The following is a 22,425-nucleotide window of genomic DNA, read 5'->3' on the forward strand; positions in this document are numbered from 1 at the left end:
AGCAGTACCGTAACAGATGGAGTTAATCAAAACTCTGCTAATCTAGCATTGTAGCTAGGTTCGATAAGACTGAAGAGCCGGGTATGATCTTTGCTCTCGGGAATGCAGTATCGTTATAAACAGATGCTGTATTGAGGGGATGTCTGTAAGGCAAGGCTCGACTGGTATATCATAGCGACAAGAGGAAAACGAGCGGAAGTTTGCAATTACTTTATTAAATTAGACACTTTACAATATCATGCAATATTCAGCATCCTTGCTTTCACAATGTTTACATCGGGTAAACATACAATGGTCAAAGATTCATTGTTCGAAAATTTATTAAGCAAAATAGACATCAGATCAATAAGATAGGACTCAGCCGGCGTGCAATTCCTTCAGTTCAATTTAATAACCTGTGAAACACACGAACGATGTTGCTTTTGGGGTAAAATAGGGCCTGTGACGATTTGGGATACAGCTGAGTTAAGATTTGTAAACGAGTTTAAGGTATCTTTCAAAACCAATTTTACTAAACGTAAACATCCAAGGCTGTCAAGCCGATGTTCAACGTTCTTGACAGCGCACTTGGCATTGTAGCCATAATAATATTGCACAAGAAAAGGAACTTTATCTGGCGATATTTCAGATCTTTCCGTCTTATCAGATAGAGTCGTGCACGATCACATGTCACACGCGTGTCGGTGGGTTTAGCTCAAGGTAACCTTTCACCAAGAGATTTATATTTGCTTTTCTAAACAATCTCTCCACCAATCATTTCGAGCTAAATGATATCGGCATTCAAGCGTCAGTGATTTAATTGTGTCGAATTCAAATTAATTTACGACAAAAAAATATAACAACTGACCAAAATTGGTATACATTCAAACCGTATCGGTTATTTTTGTTCTCCTGTGACCCTTAGGGCTATCTGATCAATTTTCACAGCAAGGGCGTTGAAAAAATAGCATCTATTGTCGGTATTGATATACGGAAATAGATTTTAACTTTAAATAAAGCCTGCAAAGAATAACATCCATCTTTGTCAAGCTGACCTTTACATTCTCTGGGTTTGCACAATGGGTCCCGTTCCGGCTGCAGCTGTAGTTTATTGAGCCGATTAGCACCTTCTTCGAAGTATTAAATTCAATTAACTTAACCTGAGTTTGCAGCATTCAGACCCACCGATCAGAAATGCACTCAAAAATGCGCCCTCTGAATAACGCAATTAGTACAATAGCCGGCGTTCCCGGAGTAACACGCTCATTAAAACATAGAGAGCACTCGCTTAAAACGTGCCCTAATAAATTACTGTCTTTATTGACAAGAAAGAATAGCGTGATAATCGCCGATAAATAGATAAGAGTCAATGGTGTGTAAACAATTTGTTCGCATATTTATACCTCGAGCTCTCCCTCTTGAGACCAGTTTGAACCTTGATCGCCAAATAACAAGTTGCAGCGCCTGGAGAAGAGATCAACTTCTGCAGTCCTTTTGCAGGTGACCATGAGTTTTTCGTTCGAAGACCTGTCGTCAGCTGGACAGATTTTGCTCCTCTGCTTTCTGGTTTGTGTGTTCCTAACTGGAAAAGCAATATGGCAGCACACCTTTTCCAAGTTGCCTCCAGGACCCTGGGGCATGCCTGTGATAGGTAAGCTCATTATTCAGCATTCCTGCGCTTAAAAATCGTACGTTTTAGCGAGGTACTTTTTCTTCACTTCTTTGACGCTAGACCACCAATGTTTTGAGGTTGCGCTTATTTTAAACAGTTTGCTGCTTATTTTGGCTTAAAGTCAGCAAAACTACTTTACTACTAGCTCACACGAAATGATGCACATAGTTGGTGAAATAACAGTTAGGACAAAGTTAAGAAATTGATGTTGTGCGATTTCTTGGGTTCATTGGACTTTAAAAGACGTCCGTCTTAAATGATACGATGCCGGTCCGTGATTTCGCAGCAGTACTGTACGACACTATTACCTTCTGTTATTTCGTAAGGCTATATTTTCAAGGGTTTCATTGAAATCACCTTTATTCAAACAAATCGGATTTGCTCAGGACTTTACGATCAGTGAAAATGCAGAGAATGTAAACTCCACGAAGCCCAATTTTCTTTCCCTAAAGAAGCAATAATTCTTTCTACAAGAGAAAGGACTCATTGTTCTCAAAATCAACGATAAAACTGCATAATGAATGAATAATTATATAGAGCCATGCCCATTGCATGACAACAGCGTACGAGCAAGGTGAATATTGCGTGTTCTCAGCCGATAGTGACGAAGCTCTGTTTATTTTTAGTGTTTCTTTCAAGAGAAAGACCAAATAATACCTGACTCCCGCCTAGCTAAGATCCAACACACAAGCCAACAGAGATTTTTTTCTGTTCCTCATTTTGTTGCTCAATCCGCCGCCAGTTTTAGTTGTAGGTTTTTAATAGTCATTTAACATAAGCCAATTATTCTGGACTCAACTTCTGACTGAACCGAACTTGTACAAACGTCTGATTGACGCAAACGAAAGAAAAACATTAGCTGTGGAATCATAAAAAAAATGCCGGGTCATCCAAGAATTTTCTTGTCAAGTGTGTGAAGTTTAGTTTACCAAATCGCAAAACTGCGGGACGTGGACTTTTAAATACCTCATTACATAACGGGCAAAACGGTTAGAAAAGATCTTGATCTCGTTACAGAATCTCGGTGCAAAGATACTTTAAGCAATTCGATGGATTTTGAAACCGTTTTTAGCAACCAGAAAATTTTTATTGTGTGCTCTTTTGCTCTCTGTAAACAAAACTGGACTTTGACACCAAATCACTTACGGGGATTAGTTCCGGCAAAAAGCCGCAAAGTGTATAAAACAAATTGGGCAGCACTGATTTGCTAAACTGTTTAAAAAGTTAGTAAAAGAGACTATGGGCCATGTGGCTGACTCGAACATCAACTAAGTTCATTTTGAGAGGCACTTTATCATTTCATTTGTTTAAGCTAAGGTACTTAATGATTTGGCTTGAAGCACGACACGTGAGTCAGTTCGCAGGCTAAAGACAGGCAAAGGGTGACACCACGTGCTTAAGGCACAACCCACTAAACAAAACCCAGTGACCTTCTCTCTAATGAACTGCACGATTTGATTGAAAACGCCGACTGTCGTCGATCAAGACTTCTTACAAAACTGTTTAGTATTCATATGCCATGATCGCAGCCTATTCTAGCTCTTTCTATTGCGTGTCAAAAGCCTGGGTCAGTTTGCTTAAAATATTCCGGCTGTCACTGCTTGTCAATAAGGTAACATAACTGAGCCATGTTCATACGTAAATGGCTGAGAGGTAAAAAGGATTTTATCTTTACAGAAGCAGTATTTTTAACAATAGTTGTTAAGTATACGGTACATGGCATGACTAACTCCAAGAGGTTAATGATTCAGCATCATGATATTACATTAAAATTATTTTAAACTTTTTTTCATTTCGAACTGCATGTATACAATAGCTTCAAGGACCAACTAGATTAAAGATTTCGAAGCTGAATTACTCTGCTACGTGCCATTGTAGTGCTCTAACGTCCACGATATATCTGCTCGTACAAGCCCGTTGCATTGGAATGTAATCAAAGCACATATGCTCACGAAATATTGAGGTACAACCCACTTTAAAGGGTAATAACCTTTTCGGATGGTGCAAAAATTCACAGCCAGTTTTGCCTCTAGTATAATGCAAATTTTCCAGTTTGGTTGGTGTATGTGTTCAATTTACAGTAAAACATTTCGCAAAGCTGGATATTTGAGTTTAAATTCACCTGATTGCGGTTTAGCGAATCACGCGAACAAATTGTTTCGTGCTTTTGTCGGTATATAATCTGAGCTTAGCGCAGCGCTGCACTAAATTTGATACAAACAAAACTAGCGGTAGAACTATTAAAGTATGTAATAACAGATATATTATTACATGAATTTAAACTGAATGGAAATTTGCCATTTTGCTTTGCATGCCTTTTGCGCCCGTTATCGATCCGGCGATCAACAAAAATTAACGACTATGGTTTCAGCGAGAAGTCCAAATGCAATGTCATCCTTAATCTTTTTATGCAGTGTGTTAACTATTCTGGCCCAAAAAATTGCACATCCTTATACGACTTTAACTAGGATAGCCAAACCAGACTACTTTGTCTCCGTCTTGCTTTGAATTTTCGGGTCAAGAAGTTCCATTCTAAATAGTTTTGCTTATTCTTCATAACAGGTGCCTGTTTCCGTTTGGGAGAGAACCCGCATCTTGACCTCACCAAGATGGCACAGAAGTACGGAGATGTGTTCAGCCTGATGTTTGGTAACCGCTTAGTAGTGGTGCTCAACGGAATGGAAGCTATTCAAGAGGCCATTGTTAAGCACTCGATAGCCTTTGCTGGCAGACCACAATTGCACACCTTTAAACTTGGCAATCCTGATGGCAATAGCCTTACCTTAACTGATTACTCTCCACAGTGGAGGCTAACTCGAAAGATCAGCGTCGCTGCGATCCAGAACTTCGCCAAGAATAAAGCAACCTTGGAAGAGAAGCTGCTGCAGGAATCTCATCGTATGGTCCACTGCTTCAAGCTACAGAAAGATAAACCCGTCGATGCTTTGATAACTCTCAAGTTCGCCACGGCCAACATCATACTTGGCGCGCTGTTCGGAGTCAATCGTTCGTACGATGACGAACGTCTTCGTGAAATTCTTCGCCACACAGACGACTACGGTAAAGTGATAAATGGCAATAGCCACGTTGATTTCCTGCCACTTCTGAAGTATCTCCCCAGTAAAGCGCTTTCAAAGCTTGTATTTATACTGAAGGCCGTGAAGGACGCCACTGCCAAGATGTTTGTGGAGAACAAACAAACATACACTGAAGGGGAAGTCCGCAACATCGCAGACAGTTTTATCAACGTCGTCGAGAAGGAAACATTGAAAGAGGTGGAGAATCGTCCTGCTGGAGAAGACACTCTTAACATGGCTCCTCTGCTCACTGATGAACAGATAATTCAAGCCCTGATGGATCTCTTTGGCGCTGGCTTCGAGACTTCGTCCACCACCATTTACTGGGGTCTTGCATACCTGGTGAAATATCCAGACATCCAACAGCAGCTACACGAAGAGTTAGATCTCGTGATCGGTAGAGAAAGACTGCCGACCCTGTCAGACTTGGCATCCCTTCCTCTTCTGCAAGCCACAGTCTACGAGCTTCTGAGGGTCACAAGCCTTGCTCCTCTCTCTGTCCCTCGCTCCACAACCACCGAGACGAAACTTCGCGACTTCACAATCCCGAAAGACACGATGGTCTTCGTTAACTTGTGGTCCGTGCATCGCGATCCCGCAATCTGGAAAGACCCTGACGTTTTCAACCCCGGGCGTTTTCTGAACGGAGCTGGAGAGGTAATCGACCCGAAGTCTATTGGAGGCTTCCTACCATTTTCGAAGGGTCGTCGAAAGTGTCCCGGTGAGCCTTTGGCCCTGAAGTCAGTTTCTGTGTTCCTTGCTGCGCTGCTCCACAGCTTCAAGTTTTCGCAGGATGGATTGCCAGCCGAGTACCAAGGCATTGATCTTCAGGGCAAATGTGGCCTTACTTTGAATCCAAAGAACTTTTATGTGCGGATCGAAGAACGACAATAAACAGCCTTAAACGACTGGAAGAAACAATTCCATTTACAGACAAACTTTAAGTTATCCCTATGGGATATCCCTATGGGATTTTAAGTGATTACTTTTGGTGAAGAAAAGCCTAGAAATGAATACTATAATGCTCAGTTAGTTGAGCAAATTACGAGAATCGAGCTTAATTTATAGAGCTTTAAATTACAATTCCGGAACACTTGATTTATATTACATTTTACACCCATAAAAAAATGAAATGACTTTAACCCATTTGTATAGCAAGACCTGCTATTGCTTAAGTTTTAAAATGTGTAGTAGTCAATTCAGTAGTAGTCAATTCAGTATTTTTATAGTGAGTAGAAAACTTTGTCATATTGAAACTTTTATCCCACTTGAATCACGTTTTCATTAACTCGTATCGAATTGTAGAAGTCACAAAGGCGCCCAGCAATATATTTTTAGCTTGAAAAAGATTCACGTACGCAGAGAAAATACTAGAAAAGTAGGCATCTTTAGTGTGAAAATCAAACTGTGTACATATTGATTTAAACTCCCTTCGTTAACAAGTTGACGGCTTTGTTTTCAGTGTGTAATAAAAATATTTTTTCAAAGGAAAAAATGGCAAACCGCTTTTTAAGGCTGAAAGCTAATGAAGGACTGGAGCGAGTTCCCTGCCTTGTTTTGTCACTTTTACCTGCCGCTGATCAAGGTAATCATTGGAGTAATTAAAATTTTGCGCACGAGATATACCGCTTCCCAAGAAAAACCCATGCTTGCGCTTGGTCGTTAGAAAGGCCATTAACTTGAATCCAGTAGTAAGAGTTAGCCCAGGTTCATTTCTTTATTTCTGCTGATTTTAAACCAGTTATACTTTAGAATTGCGAATATTGAACACAAAAATGAAGCACAAAAACTGTCAAAAATAGTATTGATGGCTTATAAAAACTGAATTATGGCTAGATCAACAATTATATATAACCAACTACCACGCAAGAGCACTCCAGGTTGTCAGGGGACTGGTTTGGTGTCCATCTACCAATTTTAAACTTCAAATTCTAATATTAAAATCACACTTAATTTTCAATATTTCTTATTTCTCCAAATGTTACTACTCCTTTGAGAAAAACTATCTCCTCCCCCAAATCCTCAAAATTTACCAAATATTTCTCAAAACACCGCAAAACATGCGTGAACCCCCGCCTTAATATCGTGACAGCGCCTTTAAAAAGGCTTTAATTTGTTTCGTTGACAAAACAAGAAGGATGGTCAGAAGCGATATCGATGAAAAATACAAATAAAATCCTAAAAGACGTGCTTGAAATGTAATATTGTTAGTCTGATGTTTTAGAACAGTGCTAATATTACTGTTTCGGTCTCTTTCGCTTTTCATTTATGGAGTACGTGTACTACTTCAGTTATCAAGGGCCTCTAGTGTTTTCTTAAGAATGACTTAGCTATGACTTGTATTGTTGAAACCTTTTGTCACTCAGAGCGATTTGTGAGTGGTTTCTTGCTGCAGACCTCAGTGCATAAAGTGCTTTCCTGCATGCATTGTGTACAGACCCACTATCCCTTTTAAATTGTAAAATGGATATTTTTAGGTGGGGAGGCTGTACTTTCAACACAAACATCAACATTTGCAAATATAAAGAACTCTGGTGATGTTAAGACTGTCTGTATTGCACTGCACGCTTCAATTGTTTTCCTTGTTATTTCGACATGTTGTCATGCTACTGAGCTGCTATATGACAGCGTGTCAAAGAAAGAAATTGCCGAGAGTTATAAAAACCTGCTTGTGCCGGTCAACTATTAGAAGCGATCGAGGTCATAAACATTGACTTCCAAGTCAATTTTTAAACATCCTTCTCAAAATGAAGATAGCACGTTTCAAAATTTAGATTTCATATTCTTACTCTCTTAGAAGCTATTAACTTCTATCAGTTTTTGAAATCGAAAATTTCGTTCTTGTCAGAACACAAAAGAGGTTTATAATATGATTTATCACTAGGTCATATAATCATTCAATTCGGTGCGCTGTTCTAGCTGAAATCTTGGACACAAAATCGCATTATTTGAAGGTCTTGTAACATCACAGTCAACGGTCATCTCTCAGTAATAGGACAATCATGATGTAATTCCATCATTCCCTAATATCCTTGATAAATTTTAGAGGAATCGAGGCCAACGCAATTACAAATGAGCTAAGGATAGGCCGATACCACTTTGAATTCTCAATTCGACATTATTTTCTGTCGATATGGATCGGCTGGTCGATATGAACAAACGAATTAAAGATTCTGATAATTGCAGTTCTCAAAAAATAAACTTTGTCGAACTTTCTGGCTTTCCAGTGTAGTCTTTGCGTGTAGCGTCCTCTTAACTAAGCTCTTAGCCACTAATAAAGGTTTGTTGACACATGAAACATAGAGAGCTGAGTGATAATTCTTCTGTTGTTTTCTTAAATCAGTTTTAATACCTTTAACAATATAGGGCTGTTGGGTAAGTATGAATGTTTGTTTCCCGAGTGGGGGGGGGGGGGGTGTACTCTAAAACATTTACTACAGGGGTGTGCCGCAGAGGTCAGACACGCTGGACCTTTTCCAGAGAAAGAATAGGACAAATTTAAAAAATAGGTCTCCTGTTCCAGTCAATATGCACAATGGAAAAATTATATTAAGATAGAAAAAACACTAGCGGATATCACAAAGTGTTCACTTGACTTCGTCTGTAGCTCGGAGATAAAGTGACAAAGAGAGCGGAGTTACGTAGCTATACTTGATTGTGATCAATCAGGATTCTGAGTCAAACGTAAAGTAAAATATACCCTCTTCCAGAGAGAAAGGGTGATTTTAATACTCTGTTCAAATTTGTAAGTAGTAAAGAATGTCTAGGGCCCTGTCCACATTAATCTGGATAAATTTGAAAACGCCGTATAAAATGTTTTTCGTCCACATTAAAATCCGGATAAATTTTAAAACGATACGGTTCATCGCACGCAGCGTTGCATCACATGACTATTTGACGTCAGCGTTTTCAAAAAGCTCCGTTTTAGCCGTCCAGACTACACCACCAAGCCGGCGTTTTCAAATTTCTGGAGAGCGTTTTTGAAAAGCTCCGGCGTTTTCGGTGACCGAAAACGCCGTTTCAGTGTGGACGGTTGGCCTATCCGGAGAATTTACGCGGGTTACTGTGGACAGAGCCTAAGTTTCGAAGTTGTCCAGCGAAAAAAATATTAAAGTTCAGAGAACACTTGGTAGAAGTCATCCTATTCTTGGAAAAAGTTCGCACATGGCTCCACTGCAAAACAAACGAGATATTACAACGTCATAAGTTGTAAATATATATTTAACTTAAATATAACTAATAGTTTTCATTCTCTCTCAAAATCGGTTGTAAATTTGTCCTGTTTTTACATAAATTATAAAATAATATTGTATTTATGTTTAAGCTGCTGCTGTAGAAATAAGTAGACCAATAAAAGCAGTCACCTTTCTGTCAGGCAAGGTCTTCTCTTAGGTCGCCGATTTTTACCAAATTCTGAATCTGAAATATTAATAGTATAAAATTGTTTTGCTTTCTTTATTCAAATGTGTGGAAGAGTTAAATTATATTAAGCTTGAGCCCAGTTCAGCAACATTAGCCCAGCTCGCCTCTCATGAAGATTTATTGTTGCTACATTGAGTAGTCAACTTGTCATAGGAAATAACTTTATTGGGCTTTTATTTTTAATACCAGTATTCCAACTTAGACAGCAGAGAAGGGCGTCAAGTAGGGTAAATGTGATCAATATTTTGCTACTGACAGTAGAATCCCGATTCCTCGAATTGGGAACCTCCAGAGGAAACGAAAATTGCTTCGGGAAATCGAAAGGTTTAGAAATCGGGGGTAAAATTACAGAGAAGTGCTATCCAAGGGAAACGAAAATTGGTTCTATATATAGTTTCAAGAAACCAAGGGCTCAAGAAATCGGGATTTTACTGTATATTGAACGAAGACGATGGTTAAAAGCAGTTAATAATACCGAACAAATAATCTTCCAAAGTCACCGGCTCACTAATATAACAAACCGACAACGAACTCTCTAATAGGTAGCACATGAAATATGTGTACTGGGCACAAGTGGCAAATATATGACTAAAACATGGACCTATATATAATGCAGACATTTGATTCAATGAATATTTGTAAGAATTACGTATAAAAAAAACAGCACATTTTCTGTTTTACACCGGCAGCAGGGTTTTAGAAATACGAGTGTAAGTTTGGGAGAGCACGAAAAGTTGTGCTAAAACGAATGATATAGAAAAATGTTTCCACAGCACTAATTTGATCAGGTTCTTCGAAACTGTAAGTTGAGCGGCGTTCATTGCCTTATAAAAACATGAATAAACATTGCTGATCCTAGCAGTATGCAGGACGCGTGTCACATATTATCCTAGTAAATGCCCAGCCCACAACGAGTCTCTCGTTGCTCATTTTAGAGCGCCCAGCCGGTATAGATCTGGGAGGCCATGGGTTCGATTCCCGTCGGGGACTCAGAATTTTTCTTTATCACATGCTCGTGTCATGTTGGACACTTCGTCTTCATGGATAAACTGTTTTGTATTTTCCTCAGAAAACAAGCATTAAAAAGCTTTTCTCTATTTCTACAGAGTTACTGATAGAAGCGTTTCTGGCTAATCAGAAAGCGTGCTTTCTTTGCTATTTTCTAAGACTCAGAAAATAGCATACAAAACAGTGACCTGACCATCCTATATAAAGAGCGCGAGTTTGAAACAAGAAATCATTCTTTTTATTTATTTTGTTCTACCGTACCCGCTGGTAAAAATATCCTGCGAGCGACCTCCAACTTCAACTTTTCTCCTCGTTCTAGAATATGAGTATAACAATAACAAACTGGTATGTTATAAAACAAGGATAAACACTATTAGACTAGTAAAGGAGTAAAGGATATGTTGTGTCTTTGCCATTCGTTACACGTTACAATTATAATCTTTCTCCCCCGCCTAACCCCCCCCCCCCTCCGCCTTGTGGAGTGCGATCGGAATTTTTAGGCTTTTCGCTCGTCTTTTCCATGGTTGTATCTAAATTATGATTATTTTAACATTATACGACTGTTTTTCACTGTCGTCATTTCAACTGACATAGTCGTCTTAGGAGTTCTGAGATCATCTACGCCGGAGTCGCTAAAGCACATAGCACAGAGTTTAGAATTATGAAAATTAGCAAAAAAATAAACATTGGTCAATTTTATAAATATTTACTTTTAGGAAGCCGTTTTTCAGTAACCCATTCATTCAGTGACAAGAAAAGCTCAGTGATTCATATCATTTTTTGCTGGAAAAACTAACTGAAGGACAATGAAAGAGGTTTATTTAAATAACAAATATTGTTTTTTTCTTGTGTGCGCGTCTACATTGATAAACGGCTGTAGTCTCGATGTAGTCGTTCCGCTACATTTGTACTCGAAGCTTAACCGAGTGTGTAATTTTTTTGAACATGATAATGAAAGCAATCCTTTGGAGACGAAAAGCAATCAGTTTAAATAGAAGACTGGCTTTCAAATGAAAAAGTCAAAGAATTCTCGGGCATTTTCTTAGTTGGAATATATTCATCGGATGTTACGTTTAAAGTACCATAACAAAGCAAAATGTTTCAATGCAAATAATCGCTCGTAATTTCGCTTTTTTGTCGATTCCAAGTGAAAACATATAAGGGATACTAACCATAAAGCGGCAAAGATCTGTTGTAGTTGGCCATACAAAGCAGAAAAAGAAAGGCAAAGACGATCCCGTTTTGCTTCATGACTCGGCGATAAATTTTACGCCTTACACGCGTGGGCTGAATTGGAAAGGACAGTATACTTCCTCACCGTTTCACACTATTCATTAACTTTTGTACAAAAAAAGCCAAACAAAGGCTTTTTATTGGTCAACAAAAGGTGTACTTCCTATCGATAAAAAATGGAAATATTTTACAGTGCGGAATACGATTACGGAATACCCTGCAGGCTATTCATATTTGTAACAAATTTCACCCCATGTCTCGCCGAATTGAATTTCATTCAAACTTCTCTTCTAAAACGTTCAAAGAAAAATATCCGCCATGAGTACTAATTACCTTTAACGAAATATAAATGTTCTGAATATGTGTAAATCAAGTGTCACAACGAACAAAGAAAACGACTAAAGGAAAAAAATTCGTGTTAATTAAGCTTTTATTTAAGTAGATGCGATCTTCAGCTTTTGACGTCACCGTGGGATTTCCAGGTATCAATAGAGACCGAAAGCAGCTGCCGTTTTCGCTTCATAATTAGCAGATATACTCTTTCTATATTTTCTTGTCTGCTTATCTATATTTTTTCCAGTTTAATCAACTCTAGAACCACTTTTTTTCCTTTTCCGATGCTCTCTAGTCGGATTATCTTAACTCTAGTATATTATGAAGTTAAGGGCGTAAAACGGGTCTCAGTAGCATTTTTAAGTATGTTTCGGAAAGCTTTTTTTCCTTTAATTTCCCACTTTTCGAGCAGTTTAGAGTACAATCAAGAAGATTTAGCCTGGAATAGCGGTTCCTCTTCCGAAAGGCGATTAAATATGAGAAAACGGCGAAAAAGGCCAATCGTTGAACGGGTGAAGTAAAACTGAGCACCAATTAATTTAATGAAGATGAATTTTTCCAACAATGACACGAGCATGGGACAAAGAAAAATTCTCAGTCCCTGACGGGAATCAAACCCATGGCCTTCCAGATACCGGTTGGGCGCTCTAACCAACTGAGCTACGAGAGAGTCATGGTGAGCTGGACCATTTACTAGGTTGATATGTGACACGCGTCCTACATACTGCTAGGATCAGCAGGATCACATTGCCGACGGGAATCGGACACGACCATGGGACAAAGGAAAAATTCGGAGTCCCCGACGGGAATCGAACCCATGGCCTCCCAGATACCGGTTGGGTGCTCTAACCAACTGAGCTTCGAAAGACTCGTGGTGAGCTGGGCCATTTACTATGTTGATATATGACACCCGTCCTGCATACTGCTAGGATCAGCAATGTCGAAATCATCAAGTGTGTAGTTAATAATAAAGATGGTAAATTTTAAGCTCAGTGATATATAATGAAGATGAATTTTTCAACAATGACACAAGCATGGAACAAAGAAAAAATTCTGAGTCCCCGACGGGAATTGAACCCATGGCCTCCCAGATACCAGTTGGGCGCTCTAACCAACTGAGCTACGAGAGACTCGTGGTGAGATATATGACACCCGTCCTGCATACTGCTAGGATCAGCAATGTCGAAATCATCAAGTGTGTAGTTGATAATAAAGATGGTATATTTTAAGCTCAGTGATATATAATGAAGATGAATTTTTCAACAATGACACAAGCATGGAACAAAGAAAAATTCTGAGTCCCCGACGGGAATTGAACCCATGGCCTCCCAGATACCGGTTGGACGCTCTAACCAACTGAGCTACGAGAGACTCGTGGTGAGCTGGGCCATTTACTATGTTGATATATGACACCCGTCCTGCATACTGCTAGGATCAGCAATGTCGAAATCATCAAGTGTGTAGTTGATAATAAAGATGGTATATTTTAAGCTCGCTGATAAAAAATGAAGATGAATTTTTCAACAATGACACGAGCATGGGACAAAGAAAAATTCACAGTCCCCGACGGGAATCGAACCCATGGCCTCCCAGATACCGGTTGGGCGCTACAACCAACTGAGCTACGAGATTTGTGGTGAGCTGGGCCATTTACTAGGTTGATATGTGACACGCGTCCTGCATACTGCTAGGATCAGCAGGATCACATTGAAATAAAATTTAGTCGTTTTGGTTATGCAAATTTAAGTTTCTTATTGTTTGGTTGCTTGAACAGCAACGGAAAACTAATAGGTTATAGAGCAGACAGAAAGAAAAGTTTTGTTTTGAAAAAAAGCTTTGTAAATCGAGTTATTGCGAAAGTAAAGACAGTAAAGGTAACGTCTGTGTCCGAGCCAAGTGGCCCATACAGCGCCTGGGCTTATCCCGGTTTCTGTTGCATTAAGCGACTAGCGCGCAGTATTGCTACTCCTCCCTGGATGGGATGTTAGTCCATCGCAAGGTTATCCCCCAACAGTAAATTCGCCGGTAACCATTTATAAACTTGGGTGGAGAGGGCACTGTGAGAGTAAAGTGTCTTTCCCAAGAAAACAACGCAGTGCCCCGGCCAGGGCTCGAAACCGGGCAGTTCGACTCGGAGTCGAGCCCGCTAACCATTAGTCCACTGCGCCTCCCAAAGAAGCTTTGCGAAAATAGTTTTGGGAAAATACAGTATTTAGAATGCACCCGCCATATTGTTGTATTTTTTTGGGACACTGATATGGCAGCCATAAAATTGACCTCGAAATAACCTAGATTCTACCACCATTTAAATTCACTTTCGCTTTGTAGCTCTTAAACTACTCAGACTACTAATTTTTTATTAATTTTGAAAATTCAAAATGACAAAAAACATCCAGTTTTTGTCACAAGTTTAGCTTGCAAAAAAAAAGCGACGAGGTGCGAAGCCGGCCGAGCGCTCTTCAGAAAGCCTGTTCGCAGGCTATCACAAGTTTAGAAAAACGTTCATCGGGGACATTAAAAATTGATTAATGCTTTATTTAATTTCTGCAACGAAGCACTGAGTCGATGCGAAATATGCAGAAGAATAAATGCTTTTTATGTGTTCATCTAGAAAATGTGAAAAGAATAGCTACGCGGGATTAATATTTTAGATTTTAGAATTTTTATGACTTGACATGAGAACCACCAATTTTTGTTCTCGTGCCGTTATGAGTAGTTTTTCGCCAACCACCAGACCAAAAGAAACAAGCGTTCTCCGGGAACGAAAATGAGATGAGTCTGTTGGAATCTTTAGTGGTGGACACCTGGGGTTTATGCCATTTGGTGGAATAGATAGAGCGGTCGGAATGACCGTTGAATGATAGTATGTGTTTTTCCAAAAACAGCAAACCGACCGAAAGAGATAGCGCTTACTATATCCGACTATCACCCTTTTTACCCCGAGGATGATCAATGCACGAGTTATCTAAGGACTTTTGACTTGCCAGTCTTCAACTAAAGAACATTCAATTGTGGTTTTGTGCGACAATTACTTCAATAAAAGGATTTTGTCTATTTTCAGTACGTTTTATGTGATTTAACGTCATGGAAATGCCATTCCTCATTCCCGTCCCCAGAGCTAGCGAGCCGCTTGTCCCTCTTTAGCCGGCTGAGCCTGGGGCACGAGGAACAAGTGTGCCTCGTGCCCCAGGCTCAGCCAGCTAAGAGGGACAAGCGGCTCTGGGGACGAGAATGGCGATTCTTTCGAAAGTGAAACAAACCTTAGGGTGCGTTTCTTTGGGAAAATCCAAAATTGGATCATTGATCTCAGATCACACGGATACTTTGCTCCCAAAGAAACGAAGAATCCGAAAACGGATTTTTTGCCATGACAACCCCGTAAACACATTTCGCACAGAACATAAAATATCAGCACAAATTTATTTTTCGTCGAATGTATCCTAACTAAAATAATTTAAGCATACAAAATCTTTTACAAAAACCACACGTCGAAGTAGATCTTCTTTAGCGTTAAGCACAATGTGGCGAGAAAGCATCTGAGAGCGAAGAATGATTGCGAAATGATCAGTGCAAATTTCACTCGTGACAATTTCAAAAGGATACAACTTCCGTAGGCACACAGTGACTGTTCTAGAAAACCTGTATCCCGTTTAAAATGATACTACATACCTATCTGAAGCTACCGTTTCCTTTTATCGTGAAATATATTTGTATTTTGATCGAAAAAACCGCCTAAAACTTTCCGTATGGCCGGTGTTTACAAAGAGCGAACCTGTATTTTCACAGCAAAGACCGCTGGGCCAAGGTACTTTTTTTCGAATCCTTTCCCAAAGAAACGCACGGATCATGAATCCTAAAAATCCGGATTCAGATATGATCTGATGTATCCACTCGAAGTGTGGATTCTTCAGATCATTGATCCAAGATTAATCCATTTTCGGATATAGGTAAAGAAACGCAAAATCCGTTTTTGGATCAAGAATCCGGATTTGGATTTTTCCCAAAGAAACGCACCCTTAGTCTCCTTAAACGCCCACGAGCTTTAGAAGTCAGTTCTACAACACATCGACATTTTGAAATACAACAAGCGAAAACAAAGGACCGTTATCGTAGCAGAAATTACTGTTAGAACTCGGTGAACAAAACCCGGGACCATCTTTAATCTCGAGGCTCAACGTAAACAGGTGAGTACCAAGTGAAATATTGTTTTGCTTGTTCACGGAAAGGAAGCAACTTCCTGCCTGCCGCGTCTGCATAAAGTGTATAAAGACTGAATTATGATCCTGCGATGAAATAAAAATTCAACTCATTAGGTTACTACTATTTGGATGTGAAATCAGTCCTAAAACGTTAACCTTTAGACAGTAAAATTTAGTTTTGGCAAAGGGCCGGGGTAAATCGAAAGCAAAGATCGAAGAATAGTCGAGACGTACGCTTGAAAGAAATACTAATAAAAATAATGCTATGCCTTGAATATCGATTGCAGAATTTGTAGAAAATTTTTAATATTTTCTCCTCTAATTCACAGCAAACAGCAGTTTTTTCTGCACCAGGAGTGTAATAAATCCCCCAAAACAGAAGTACATAATATGTACTTCTGCCTAAAAGAAATATTCAAAATTTCAATATGAGGGAATATGCAAATTATATAAATGTCTTTCTCTCAGACATGTATATATAATTCATTTGAAAATTCGGTTAGCCTTGGGACCAAAGGGGAAGCCCCTCACTTATCTCGCGACCGCATGATCAAAAGACATTTCTTTTGATATTTTGACGAATTTTTTTTTCTCTATGCAAGTTTTGTTCTAAATTACAATTTTGCCTAAAGGTAATCTTATGATGTTATTTCGACTGTCTCTCCCAGTAGTAGGTAATCGTCGGCCAAGAATCAGTACCTTTGTATAAAAATTGCTTACTGGAACCTTTTTTCTGTAAATAGAGCTAAATACAGTAAAAACCAGCGAGTAAGAACCTAATAGGTTCTTATTTTCTTAAGAGAATTTACATTGATGCTAATAGAACTTTTAGACCCTTTTAGTGGTATTCGGCCTATTCCTTGTATGAAAGTTGCATACCACGTAAGTGCTTATGTAAAAATTAAGCACTAATCAATTAGAATATGACAATATATGCATTCACAGTAATGCTTTGTCCAAACTTATTTCCCAAAAGTAAACATTGGTAATCAATTTTAGAAAATAAGAATCTGTTTCCAAATTTGAGGCTAAATAGGTTCTTATAAAAATGGGCTCTTTTTTGCAAATTTAGCCTAACAGGTTCTTAAAAGGACTATGTCACGACTGAGATACGTTTATTTTATTTAGTTTTGCCAAATACCCGCTATGCAGCTAAATGTTTGCAAAGAAGCTACTTCTATGGATCAAATCTAATGACAACATCATAGCTTCATTGTAACCAATGTTATAAATTAAGTTTACAGGCAAACGAGATTAACTTTGAAAACTGTTCAGCCCAACAATATTTTTAAAACCCAAATCACAATCCGTTTCAATCTTTGTTATTTTTGGCCATCCGTACCTTGTTTTGTATTTGCTGTGTTATTGAAATGTTCCTTCAATGTTTTAAGAGGTTATTTTTTGGTTTCACCGAATTTGATGGTCATTTCCCATGCCCAAATTTGGCTAAAACCCGTGACACAGTCCCTTTAAATGTTAGGTTCTTACTCGCGGGTTTTGAAATTTGAAAAACTAGAAGCTCAGAAACTCTTTCTTAAACATTTTTCATAAGGTTTATCTTGAGAAAAATCAATCTTGTTGAACTGGGGATTATTAATTCCCAACTAAACATTTATTGCTTTTAATTTTTGGTTAAAATCAAGACGAGGCAACTGCCGCGTCTTGCTTCTTGCTAGTTTGGCGGCCCTGGCTTCGTTATTTTCTCGTTTCTCATTGGTCCATGGCGGCGGGTTCCAGTTAGCCCGCTGAATTCTCCATTTTAGCCCCCAAAATGCGCCACCCGAGGAAGTTATAATAGAACCTTTGTCTGTGTATAATAACTGGCTTAGCCAGGTTTTGCTTCATCTTAAACAGTGAAATATGGATTACATTGGCACTACAGAGAGGGTTTTAACAGCCATGAGACAACTGTTGTCGTTTGTAACTACGCAAATGAGCAGTGAAAATGACACTTTCGTCCATAAAGCGTACGAGTTTGTGCAAAGCGCCATCTCCACTTTAGAGCAAATGGAACAGCAGGCCAAGAAACAATTGAACTTAATGCTCGATTCCATTTTGTCCACTGCATGGCTCGTTGTGCAAATTATGTCATCAGGGGCGGCTTTTAACGCAGTTAAATGGGTAACTCAGGAAGTCTGCGGTCTGTTTGAAGGTCGTATACCTCAATACATGGCACGCAATTTTGACGAGCTTCAACGCCTTTTAGCAACTGCTTCAGAGAAATTGGTAAACATCCAGTCTACATGTTACTGGCTGATGGACCAGGTGAGAACTATAATTATAAGAGGGTCTGAATGGTGTTTAGTGTTTAGTGTTATTTGCCCATAATTTTTAGTGTTTGCTGTTACATTGGCCAATTTTTTAATGTTTACTGTTTCCAGAGAAAATATTGTTTACTGTTTGGAGGGTTTTTCGTGAAAAATTTAGCATTGTAAATTCTTATCTGCCCTTCAGAAATCGGATAAAATCGCTCATGAACTAAGAAAAAATGTCGGATTTCTCCTCGGAAACCTTTGGTAGTCCTCGGACATCTTCGGTAGTCTTCGGAAATCTTCGGCAGTCTTCGTGAATATGCAGAAGTCTTCGGAAATGTTCCGAAATGATCGGAAATCGTCGGAAAATGGCCGAAAACGTCTTTCCATACTGAATAAATATAATATTGGCCTTTTGGGGGCCTTTTTTTTGTTTCTGGATAAAATTTACTGTTACAGTGAATTTTTTACTGTTAGTGTTAAAATGCCTAAAATGCTTCATGTTACAAAGCCAAAAAATTAAGTGTTGAGTGTTATCGAAGTACCCCCATTCAGACCCTCTTATAATCACAGTCAAGGATTAATAGTAAATCTCTATTGAATCACTCAATTTAAGCTTGAGTCCGATTTTCACCATCCAATCAAAGAATAAAGTTAATGAATACCGTTATAAGTTTCTAAAGAATCTGTTCTGCTGCGAACGGCTAACGCTCCATCCGATCCAGCCCGTCGTCAGCTATTCAAAACTCAGTTTTGAACAAGCCAGAGAAGTGATCAGGGGCCGAAAAAATTCAAATGGTTCTGGAATTAGTCCGATAGGAGTAGTTACCGAGGGGCAGCCATGTCAATTCTTGTATCGCGTAGTCTTGACATCTAGCCGATTGTACTATTGTTGCTTATTGGCCTTCCAACTAACTACCCCTGGGATATCTGGGATGGATAATTATTGGTTCCTTGTAAAAATCTTGCATTTTGTCTAACTAATGGAAGCGAATTACATTGCTGTTCTGTCAATTAAAAAACTAAAACAATGGAATTTTTCCCGCGGTCACAACATCTTACTGTGTTTCTCATCAGTTGTGATGTTTTTCTTTTACTCGGGTTTTGATTGATTGATTCTAATTTCACCATTTGTAATTGTCGACCTCTTCAAATGTGGCACGGTTTACGATTTCGTTTTGGGTGTAAGCCTATTTGTGAAACTTAGTGTTTACGAAGAAATTACTTTTATGGATCTATATGACAAAACCATTGCTTCATAACAACCAAAGATGTCTCCCGGATGTTATAACTTAAAGTTACAAGCAAACGAGGTTAACTTTGAAAACTGTCAGCACCCCGAGAACAATATTTCAAAAACCCATATGAGGGTGAGAATGGGGGGGTCCACATGTCGGTAGTAGGTTAAAATTTTCGACCTTTGTCGGTTGTCGGTAAATCTCAGTTAATGATTAAAAGTGCAAGTTAATTATTAATTTTTGTTATTTAATTTACGCAGTTTTAAGACTTTAAACACTAGACTCTATGAAAATTTGCAATAATTCATTATTTGGTTGCACTTAAACCTCGTTAACTCAGGTTTTCTAAGCAACGTGTTCGTCTAGTACCGATAAAATCAGTTTGCACAAGAGAGGATTCCCATTATCCTCTCTTGGTTTGCATCAGCAAATGCTCGTCAAATATTATTTACACATCGAGCGAAACTGAAATTTGGACCGCTCTCAGAAAAGAATAAATGTAAAGGCAGTGTTATTCATTTACCAATAAAACAGAAAGATGCTTATAAACTCTTTTACTCGCTTCTTCCATTTGTAAGGGATTTTTCTTTTCAATTTTGCTTTCCTGAAAAATGGACGGTGTATACAAACATTCCGTTCAACAAAACAGCAAATAAAAAACCGACGTAGAACCAAAGGTTAACCACGTTAATGTTTGAGCTTAATACTTAACTATTGAACTACATGTGAAACATTTAACTTCGCTGCACAGTAAAACTAATACAGCTAATAGAACGTTCCACACACCGTTGAGCTCACTGCTACTTTCATTCGATATTAAATTTGGAAGCTCAAGCAGCCACTGCCCATCTGTTACAATTGCAAATTTTCGCATTTTTCCCGTAAGCGTTTTCGCCAGGCGAAATAACTTCAGCGAGAACCTGCCAATGCCAAATTAATGCGCCTGCTCCTTTAGCCCTAAAAAACTCCGTTAGATGTTTTTTAGCTTGGAAACACCTTTATGAGATTTTTTTTCCACTGGAACCCGGCTACGATGGCGTTCGATGGCAACCTCCTCGCCTTACAATCACTTTAACAATCTCGCTCAATTGGCCTATCATGATCACCACATGAATAACCAACGCGCAATGAAAATACAACAGCGGGACGCCTTGTGGACTCGATTACCAGCCACTGTTCTACAAATGAACCTCCTCTGCTGCTCGAAAAAGTGACAGGAAACTTTATAATTGACTAAATTTTGAATTGGTGTGGTTACTTCTGAACTAGACATTTCCTAAGCTAGACATAAATTCAAAATGCTGTTCTTTCTGAATACAAACGTCCGTATAATATCGGACCATGTCGGTTGTCGGTTAGAATTTATTTGTCGCTAATCGGTAACTTTTTCCTCGTTTTGTCGGTAGTCGGTAATATTTTTCGCCCTTTGTCGCTAGTCGATTAACCCCATTCAGACCCTCCCATATCGCATTCTGTTTCAATCTTCTTCACTTTTGGCCATCATGATCAGTACCTTCTTTTGTAATTGCTGTGTTGTTGAAATGTTCCTTTACTGTTTTAAGCGGTTATTTTAATATTTTGCCGAATTTGGTGGCCATTTGCTATGCCTAAATTTGGCTAAAACACAGTTCCTTTATCATTGTCTAATTTCACAGGTGACGAAAGTTTGCGAGTCTCCGCACTGGTGGAACCCTTTTACCGTTCGCCGTTTAGAGGCAAGCCGTCTCAGGGCCTCGCTTGACATCCGAGATTGTGAGCAAAGTGTGAACAGCGCGCACGAGATCATAGAGCTGTTACAAAGAAAGACTACAGAACAGGCGGTTAAACTTGGCTTGGGACTGGCTTTTTCTGCAGCCGTCACACTGGGTAAGAGTATTTTAAAGTGAATTGTATTTTAGAGGTTAAGGTACTAGTTTTCTCCAAACACCTGTTAATCCCATCGAAACATCCCATCATGGTCAAAACAAAACAAGAGATGAACTCTCGTCGACTGTCTTTCCCGAGGGTCCTGAAGGGGGGAGGGTATAAAATCCAATTTCCCAGACCAAATTCAATTTCCCAGCCCAAATTTTGCCCGAATCCCATTTCCCAATTTTCCAATCTCAGTCCTATTTCTATTGTTTATTTATATGTGATTCTCAGTCCCAGTGCAGTGACCCAAATCACATTTTCCCAGTGATAATTTGCTCAAATCCCAGTTCCCATTTTATCCCTCCGGGCCCCTCTTTCCCTTTCGTTCCCAGCCTTAAAAGATTACCCTACGGCTCCAGCTGATTCTTTACTCATTACCGTTGTCTTATATACAGCTCTCGGTTTTGGCGCTTCAAAGGCTATCCAGGTAGGTGCCAATCTGAGAGGGGGCCTCTTGGGCTGCGCTACAGGCGGCGGTGCAGTAGCCTGCGTTGTGGTAGGAAAAAAACTCAGCGACTACAAAGCCGTTTGGGATGAAGTCTGCAACAAGCGCAGCCAGTACCGTCAAGTAAGTACCCGCCTGGAGTCCCTCAAGGAGGCAGTTGAAAGGGATCTAAAGGCAGGCGTGTTACTCACAGGTATGCCCGACTTGGAGAGAGCGATAATCGTGGTACTGGCATTCTTAGCCGTCTTTGGAGGCGTTTTTGTTGCCAACGTTCTCGTTAAATAGACTAGTTAAACAGATTCTAACTAGAGTTAAAAACTTTGTGTTTTTTTTTTGCTTCTGGCAAGGTATTAGATTAATTCTTAGTTGGCTTGTTGTGGTTTACAATACTGTGTTGGATCGGTACCACCGTGACCCCATACCAGTAGATGCTATAACAATGAAAACAAACTAATGTCCACCCAATTACCGGTGAACAAGTAATAATTATCATATAAGATTTCAATAGTAACAGTATAACCAGCCCAAAACTCACTATTTATAACTATTGGTAAATCAACGCGATAGATCTCTTAGAGTCCTCTTCGTTTACTGAGATTTGTTTTGCTGTTGGTACATGTCTACTTCAAAGTGTGTTCATAATGTAAGGGGACATT

At 39.2% G+C, this 22,425-nt stretch overlaps 2 protein-coding genes and 1 long non-coding RNA gene across 6 annotated transcripts; 2 read left to right on the forward strand and 1 right to left on the reverse strand.

Moving 5' to 3' along the window:
• The first annotated feature begins 1,297 nt into the window (after positions 1 to 1,297).
• On the forward strand, positions 1,298 to 6,271 carry LOC144649247 (cytochrome P450 1A1-like). 4 transcript variants are annotated; one of them, XM_078508701.1, is made up of 2 exons: positions 1,298 to 1,630; positions 4,214 to 6,271. In XM_078508701.1, the coding sequence occupies exons 1-2, from the start codon at positions 1,486 to 1,488 to the stop codon at positions 5,620 to 5,622; spliced, it is 1,554 nt and encodes a 517-aa protein (XP_078364827.1). In that variant the 5' UTR covers positions 1,298 to 1,485; the 3' UTR covers positions 5,623 to 6,271. The 4 variants fall into 4 exon arrangements, with proteins under 4 accessions (XP_078364827.1, XP_078364829.1, XP_078364828.1 ...); XM_078508703.1 differs by lacking the exon at positions 1,298 to 1,630 and adding an exon at positions 3,122 to 3,263; XM_078508702.1 differs by lacking the exon at positions 1,298 to 1,630 and adding an exon at positions 3,265 to 3,304.
• A 2,142-nt stretch (positions 6,272 to 8,413) lies between these two features.
• On the reverse strand, positions 8,414 to 11,445 carry LOC144652148 (uncharacterized). Its single transcript, XR_013570456.1, has 4 exons — positions 11,331 to 11,445; positions 10,420 to 10,473; positions 9,093 to 9,147; positions 8,414 to 8,901 (listed from the first exon to the last, which is right to left on the reverse strand). It is a non-coding gene; the product is annotated as an uncharacterized LOC144652148 (long non-coding RNA).
• A 4,011-nt stretch (positions 11,446 to 15,456) lies between these two features.
• LOC144649239 (uncharacterized) lies at positions 15,457 to 22,064 on the forward strand. The gene is made up of 4 exons (XM_078508695.1): positions 15,457 to 15,908; positions 17,778 to 18,188; positions 21,069 to 21,279; positions 21,720 to 22,064. The coding sequence occupies exons 2-4, from the start codon at positions 17,784 to 17,786 to the stop codon at positions 22,052 to 22,054; spliced, it is 951 nt and encodes a 316-aa protein (XP_078364821.1). The 5' UTR covers positions 15,457 to 15,908; positions 17,778 to 17,783; the 3' UTR covers positions 22,055 to 22,064.
• Positions 22,065 to 22,425: the final 361 nt, after the last annotated feature.

The sequence above is a fragment of the Oculina patagonica genome, chromosome 4 (assembly GCF_052425735.1).
Source record: "Oculina patagonica isolate OP01 chromosome 4, crgOcupat, whole genome shotgun sequence".
NCBI lineage: Eukaryota > Metazoa > Cnidaria > Anthozoa > Scleractinia > Oculinidae > Oculina > Oculina patagonica.